The sequence below is a fragment of the Myripristis murdjan genome, chromosome 5, assembly GCF_902150065.1.
Source record: "Myripristis murdjan chromosome 5, fMyrMur1.1, whole genome shotgun sequence".
NCBI classification, from domain to species: domain Eukaryota; kingdom Metazoa; phylum Chordata; class Actinopteri; order Holocentriformes; family Holocentridae; genus Myripristis; species Myripristis murdjan.
The window spans coordinates 29400818-29408661 of NC_043984.1; the positions used below are offsets into that span (position 1 = coordinate 29400818).

Consider the following 7844-nt stretch of genomic DNA (forward strand, 5'->3'; position numbering starts at 1 on the left):
GTGCACTGTCTGTTTAATCTCCAGTCTGAAGAGTTTTTGAACGGGATCAACAAATGAAAGGATAACATAATGAAACAGTAAGCAATTTTCTATTCCTGTGAGTGGGGTGGCTCAGTATGGAAAACACATCAAATTGTGATTTTGCAACTGAAAATCCATATTACACATTGTCACAGCTTTGTGTACATAATTTCATTTTTATCAAACCATTTCACAATCTAGACAGCGTCCTCTTGTGAGTTAGAAGCTGCAGCCATCAATAAATATGTTGATATATTTTCAATTAATTCTGCAGCCCTGCCGGTGAGGTGAGCAGGCAAACCTAATAGGTTTGCCACCTCATCTTCCACCACTTTCAGTCATTCTCTATTGTGAGGCCAATCAATTCTAGTGGGCATTACCAGGCAGTGAACGAGGGCTTCAGATGATTGCAGATTAATTTTTGACCTAATTCCTCCAGTTGGAAAGGCGGTCTGGCTCTTCACTGCTCTCTACAGGTCCAGATGGCCTGATGGCATGGAGTAAATATGTTTGCTCAAAATCCTGCTGAGGGTTGGAAAATGCTCCCAGAACTTCACATACCCATGGGGTCAAAATATGACCTTGGTTGGGCAAGATTATTCATTTTGTGTGTACACAAACTGTGTTCATATCAAGTATCAGAAAGGCCTGTTAGAGACACTGTAATGATATACTAAAGCTCAGAGCCTTGAGAAGTGCGGTAGAAGTCTAAAAAAACAAAACAAAACAAAACAAAACAAAACAAAAAAAAAAAAAAAAAAACACGAGACGACCTAATTTGGTCAAAGGTCATAACAATGAGATTACAAGTGGCGTCTAAGCTCAACCATAACAAAGTGCTGCAGGTAGAGAGAAAGAGAGCTGTCAGGTCCATTTAGCCTGGACCAGCATGTGAATGCAGGCCTCCAGTGGACAGCTGTGGCCCGTCAGTGTGCTGGTCCTGACACTGGGAGAGCACAAAGGGGCCACTTTCTACTTCATTAGCACTTGTGTCCACATCCATCTGTCAGCTGACATATATATCAGACTTAGCAGAGGTGAAGGGAGAAAAAAAAAGATGAAAAAAAAAACAAGCGGAAGAATGGCAGTCTCTGCTTAATATACGACAAACAGTTAAAATCATGAGTACGCTTTCAAGATTTGACGGCAAGCTGCTTAAATCTCCAGACCAACACCATTCTTCGTACTCAGCAGTGGCTTATGCTATTAGGCCTGTCAATCAAGCCATTAAGTTTAATTTGGCCCATTTATCCACGCCTGGGCTCCCGACTGGGGCACTCTGTCTTAGAATGCAGAATGAGGGTAGGGAGTCGGCGGGGCTACAGGGAACCTTAATGTTCTTCAGAGGCTAGATTCAGCCTGCTGCTAATGGCCTAAGCCTCACTGACTGATGGCTGCTCGTCAATGATTGGGCCCTTGCGCTGGTGAAAACAGGTTCCTCCTGCCACTCGGAGCAGCACACCCTCCTGTGATAATGCTATCTGTTTAATCTAAATCCTCTCCCGAGCGTACGACACCGATGCACCGACATAAGCTGTGGCTATGAGCCATGTGCCTGCCGAAGCAGTGGAAGTGGTGGAATTAGCAGGCTGTTAGGAGAGCTGGACGGCACAATTGAATTGTTTCTCGCCGTGCCGAGGCTCCATAGGCTGCTACCGCTGCTATGCAAGAGGCTGAAAGGGGAAATGAGGCTGGAGGGCTCAAGCCAACAGGTTGCACATCACACCTAAATAAATGAGCCACTGATTTTTTTTGATGGGTGGAAAGTAACTGCAAAGAGAACTTTACAAAGACATGTATGCAAGTTAAGAGGGGAATATTGCCCATTGGGTGTCTGGCACACCTCAGCAATCTTAATACTGAGAATGTGCTTGATTAATTTGGGCAGCAGGGAGAAACACTGATTAAAGACATCTTTCAACAGGAAGGCCCATGTTCAATTCTCATAATGACAAGCATCTGGTCTGCTGATGTGCCCATGGGCAAGACAATCTATAGCAGGTCCAGGCATGCTGTTTTATAGCTGGCCCTGACCTTTGACCTCTCCCAGGGACGAAAGACATATCTGTCCTTCAGGGATTAATAGTGTATCACAGCATTGTTAGTCAGCAGTGCTAGTACTTGGCAGACATAAAACCTGTCAAACAATGTGAGGTGTAACTTTGTTTATTTAAATTCACTGTGCAATTTGTGAACAAAGTCAACAGCTACAAGGAGTTCTGTTATTTGGTCAAATAACATCAACAGGCAACCAGTGTCTGATTCCTCTCTCAATTTTTGCAACTTCATGCCACCTCCTGGTAGCCCTCAGTCACTACTTCCCTGGTCACTGCTTAGTGGCTCAAATAACCATGTTTAATGTAATATATTTAAAATCAATAAACTGCTACATGTAATGTATAAATGTACCATATTGAGATGCGTATCTGCTATGTATCCAACTACAGGGACAAAGTTGTGGAATTCAGTTCTTATTTAAATGCAATTTCTATCATTGAATCCTGTGATAGATATTATCAAAGCAAAGGTTATCAACTTATGCACTTAAATTACTAATCAAATTTGAGGATAGCACAAAATGATAACTTATAATACAAGATCAATTGTAAAAATTATATCAGTTCAGATCAGAAAGCCTTATGTTAGCTCAGGGTTCCCAGTCTGTCAGCTGGGACTTTTCCATAACTAAAATGTTCAATTTCCATTTCAAAGTTTTTTATTTTTTTTCCCTTGATCCAAATTTTAAGCACACTTCAGATTCAGTGATTTTATTTAAGTTTACTATTCTGTTTAACTTCGTAGGGGAAGTGATGATAAAATGAACACAATGGAAATAAATATTATGTTTGAACTAGTTAGTGCTTTTTACATTGAGGTTGATAGATTTCTGTAATATCCCATGACTTATGACAAGAATTTATGCAACTCCTAACTTTCCCTGTCTGGAACAGACTTTTTAAAACTCCATGACCATCCAAAACGTCTAAGACCTATGGGAACCACGCTGCTTGCAAACGTGGTTCTCTCTCCACAAAAGTAAAGGGGGCACACTGAGTTAAAACCAGTTTGCATCCCTGACTGAGCATGTGAATCTGAGCTGTTCACATTTTAAAGAAACGTGAAGGAGTGACTTCAACTCACCGGCCTCTCCGTCCTGGCCTGAGGAGGAACTCAGCTCCGCCCACCACGGTCTGAACTTCAGCAGTCCTTTTATCTCTTGGTCCTCAAACAAATCAGCTCTGTAGCAACAAGTGAGTGAGTGTGAGCGAGACCGACAGCACAGTAAAAGGCCATGCTCAGGGTTGTCAGAAGTCTCTGATAAACTTACAGGTAATGGTCAGGACAGAAGGCGGCTGTCTCTGCCTCCAGCCGGGCCCGCCTCCTCTCTGCTGCTGTGGTTCCTTCTGGGTTTTTGACGTCAATCACATCACTCAGCTCCTCCTGTCAGGTTGTTGCATGTAAGAGTGTGTAGTGTTTTATCTTAACTTTATCAATCATAATGTAAGTGTACATAATTAATTTAGTATGTTCAATTCAGCTACTCCTTGTAATCAAGTTCAGAAAGGATTTACGTTTTTTTCAGAAACAAGGGAAGAACATGCATCTTGGAGCCTTACCTGCAGCCTGGCAAATACTCCAGACCTCTGATTGCCAAAACCATATTTCTGCTGGGTTTGCAGCTCTACTTCAGAGCTCTCCTTGTACACTTCCTGCTCAATCTCCCAGTCAAATTCTTCTTCATCCTCCTCTTCATCATCTAATACACTTCTATTGCATGCTTCTGAAATGTAAAGCAGTTGTGGCTGATTACAGGCTAATACTCTGCTATTTTATGGTACTTTCACCATCCACATACTCTCACAATTATTGCTGTACAGTTTACAAGCAAGTTCAATGAATGTCAATAATTGAGCTTACCCATGTCTTCTACCAATGGCTTTGCTGATCGGGAGCCTTTTGGAGCGAGGAGACTAGTCAGCATTTGGAGGCCTTCAAAGTGCTCTCCAGCAGTCTCCTTTGGGACACGAAGAGTGAAGAGGCCTGAACAGACACAGCAAAATTTTACCATTACACATCTGTTAATTTCCTGATTAACAATATCAGTAATTACTGATACTCCAATTATTTAATATACAGTATATTTCTGTATTTTCTTTTGTTTTTAAAACAAATGTAATTCTTGTGTGCTCTCCTCCATGAGTTGTAGAGCTGTTTAAATTAAATACATCATTAAATGCTTTTTTTAAACCGAGATGTGAAGACAAGAGGATCTCACACTGATGTGTCAAGGAATGTGCAAGGATTTGAGTCGTCAAGATATAATACAACACATGTCATCACACCTCCTGGTGCTTAACTGAATATAGAAGCTCTAATTTACAACTTGAAACAAAGGCAAATAGCAAGGTCAATCGCTGGTAATCCGATTACAAATCAAATATTTTAAAAATCAGTATCTTTTCAAAGCAACCTGTTGCAAAAACCGGAGCGGTAAAAATGCGGTGTGACTGAATTTGAATGATTCAGCCACAGCACAGAGACAATTTCGTCGTCTCCTGAAAGACCTCATAAAAATTTCAATGCATCCGAGAGTTAAGGCTTAAAAGAGCTTTACGATGGAAGCAGACTAATTGCTTAGGTTGCGGGCCTCTTAACGAGACTGGAGAGCCCAAAAGAGGGATCCTAATGATTGCTAATTATAAGTCTAAACAAGGACACTCATTAGCCAAGCTTTATTAGCAGATGTTAAAGGCTTATTTAGACACAGCGTGTTAAACAGGGCCATGCTGACAGAGGGGCAACGAGGTGTCAAAGTCCATAAGGCAGATGTCTCCATAAAAGCCAACTTCATTACAACTGATCACTTGAATGGGAAGTCAAAGACATAATCATTATTACAGAGACCAGCACACACTGCAGAACATCACACCAATAGTCGTTATCACGTTTCACTTGATAATGATATATTTAAAGAAAGCGCTACATGGGTTCCCTTTAAATTAATAACCATAGAGCTATTAGTTTTTATGTGAGGCAAATGTGAGGGAGGAGGTATGGACTGTGGGGAGACGGGCACAACTGGGAACATACCGCACATATCTGTGTTAGTGATTTCAAAACAAAAACAAGGAATATATATATACTTAAGATAATATAACATTACAGCTTTGGCAGACCAATCTGGGTATTAAAAAGCGTTTCTAAAAGGTCATATGTCACTCTGAATCGGAGATATTACAGCAAGCCTGCAGGCTGTAATCATTATGACATTACAGATGGTTCCAATGGCCCTTTAAATGGAATAAAATAACATGGTCAGTGGGGTTCATTTACTGTCTAGTTGATTGACTGAAGTACAGACTAAAGACACCCCAGGGATCAATCACTGACTTCTGCTCAGAGCCTTGATAGAGCGTGGATCAGCAGCATCATGCAAAGCGAGTGCAGCTATTTTCATGAGAGCAGAAGCAGACATTTCTTTATATGGCCTCTCTCTCTCTCTCTCTCTGTATGACATGCTGGCTTTGCTATAGAGTTTTCCAACGAAAGGATGTAAATTTGTTTAGGTTTTAATTTTCATCCAAATACATTTTCAAATGTTGATGACAATTGGGTTGTCGGCTACATTCACATACACCACACCTCACGCTGACCAACAATAAAAGGCACAGACTCCTGCACACATACCTTCTATCTGGCAAAATGTGTGCTTTATTTTAGCCACAAATGCTCAAGTAAAGCTTGTGCAGCCTTGTGTGCATGTCGTTAAAAAAAAAAAAGTAACACACCCCTTGAGATGACACATTTTCTTCCAGTGTGCTTACTAATGCCAATGTCAAAACTACGGTGGCATTTCTGTGACAAAACTCGTGAGGATAAGAGAAAACCTGCACGTGAGCAAGAAGACAGCACACACACACCACACAATTAAACGAGCAGAGTGACAGCAGAAACAGTGACAGCAAGAGGGAACTTTGTGTTTGTGAGCAATAATGCAACATACCAGCAGAAACAGACATGGGAGTGTGCACACGACCTAAAGGAGTGAACAAAGTTCATTTATGCTATTTCCATGTGTGGACACTTTCCTTGTTCATAATAAGTTCTCACTTATTGTCACTAACGATGCTGCTGAAATGCCACCACAAAAAGTAGCACTGAAAACCGCGCGGCTCAGCTTGCACGTCCAACCAAAAAAATCATGGCGCTTACCTTTATCGATGTCAAATGTGGCCTTTTCCCTCCCATCCTCCACTATTCTACCAGGAAGGGTTAACCTGAAATAATAACAATCATCATCATAAGTGTAGAGTGCCACTCTTTGATCCTCTCAGATGCCTCTTGTTGTTGAGACCAGTAGCAGGATTAAAATGTGAAATAACTGAGTGTAGTGTCAACTAGGTGTAAGCATGGGATTTGCTTTGGGCCCAACAAACCATCTGTGACAGGAGTTAACCCCATGATATACTGCTCTATCCCACTCTCTCTCACATCCAACCTAGGTTTCCACTTAGTGTACTGGTAAACTCACCTGAGGAAGTATGGTTTGGCATAGAACTTGAAATCAGTCCCATCGATGTAGAGGTCAAACTCTGATGTTCTGGTGTATGGCACACGGATGCTGAGGATCAGATACCCGGGATCTTGGCTCAGGTCAAATGCCGGGGTAATCATGATTAACACCAACTGAGCATCCACCTGCAGTATTAGTGACAGGCAACCATATAATCTTATTGTCCAGTCTCTCTCTGTACTGTACCTGGAGGTAGAATTGGCACACTTTCTAAATCGATCAGAGCACAGCTAACTACAGCATGCCACCTTGTGGCTGGTGTGATTACATGTTGTGTTACGGCAGGGGATCACATGACCCAACCAGCAGCAGCCCACATGTGCCACACCGACCGTGAGAAGAACTGTAAACAAAGCTTATTGACAATTATTTATACTTCGCCAAATCTAACTACCAACTAGATGGCATCGTACATAAGCTTGACTCTTGTGTAATGATGTCCTCACTTTAACTTAACAACATTAGCTCGCAAACAGCCCTGCTACGTGTCCCTCAACCTTATAGAGAGAACCACCATACCATACTCCCATTGAAAATCTGTTAATTTGATGTTAACTTGCTTATCGACGAACATATATCCCACGCATAACATTAGTTACAATAATTCACAAATCTTGGATGTCTCCGGGTAACTTCGGCATAGACCTGATCAACAAAGCAGCACTTATTTTAATTAAATTTCAACTTTTAGAATTGCTGTGATTCGCTTTGATGCACTGCCACCGGTCGCAGTGTACACGTTATTTCAGCTTTGGGAAGAAAGTGGGAGCATCACAAGCGCAACTTCTGAATGTCATAACGGTTGATACACTTATTACATTAATTACGAATCGAGGAGTACATCCTGACTATTAACTGCAGGTCTTAAGTGATCCTCTATTAGACGGGTGCCTCTGTCGATAAGTAAGAGCTCATTCAATTAGCAGTCTTTTGAATTAAGTTAGGTTTTCCATTATTTTGCTACTAGCATCAGCATGAGCTAACACACATTGCGTTCCTCGTGTGTTGCGGCTAACAGCGCAGTAGCATCCCTAGCTGACAGGATTCGCTTCATTACAGCATGTTAACTGTAATATACGCAATGGAAATAAATTGTTTACGCCACTTTAGTGATAGTGACTGAAAGGGAAACACAGAAAATGTAGTTACCAACACTAAATTCTTAGCAGAAGAAGAGTGAGATATCGCAAAAAGCTTCACTGGTGGCACTTTGATGTGGCGTCCATGTTTTACCGTAATGCACGATGTA

General features: G+C 41.5%; 1 protein-coding gene and 1 long non-coding RNA gene across 4 annotated transcripts in view; one reads left to right on the forward strand and one right to left on the reverse strand.

Annotated features, from left to right (window-relative positions):
* shq1 (SHQ1, H/ACA ribonucleoprotein assembly factor) overlaps positions 1 to 7840 on the reverse strand; it is a 31624-nt gene extending 23784 nt beyond the window's left edge. The window contains exons 1-7 of one of the 3 annotated variants that reach the window (XM_030051231.1): positions 7745 to 7840; positions 6554 to 6720; positions 6235 to 6299; positions 3940 to 4062; positions 3639 to 3799; positions 3350 to 3462; positions 3163 to 3260 (exon numbers count right to left, since the gene is read on the reverse strand). In XM_030051231.1, the coding sequence (XP_029907091.1) occupies positions 3163 to 3260; positions 3350 to 3462; positions 3639 to 3799; positions 3940 to 4062; positions 6235 to 6299; positions 6554 to 6696 (703 nt within the window). In that variant the 5' untranslated portion in view covers positions 6697 to 6720; positions 7745 to 7840. Of the gene's footprint in view, positions 1 to 3162; positions 3261 to 3349; positions 3463 to 3638; positions 3803 to 3939; positions 4063 to 6234; positions 6300 to 6553; positions 6724 to 7744 lie in introns of all 3 variants that reach the window. The other 2 variants (XM_030051229.1, XM_030051230.1) reach the window with 2 other exon arrangements.
* The window catches only part of LOC115359032 (uncharacterized), a 396103-nt gene that overhangs the window by 128285 nt on the left and 259974 nt on the right, over positions 1 to 7844 (forward strand). The gene's annotated exons all lie outside the window — the stretch shown is intronic.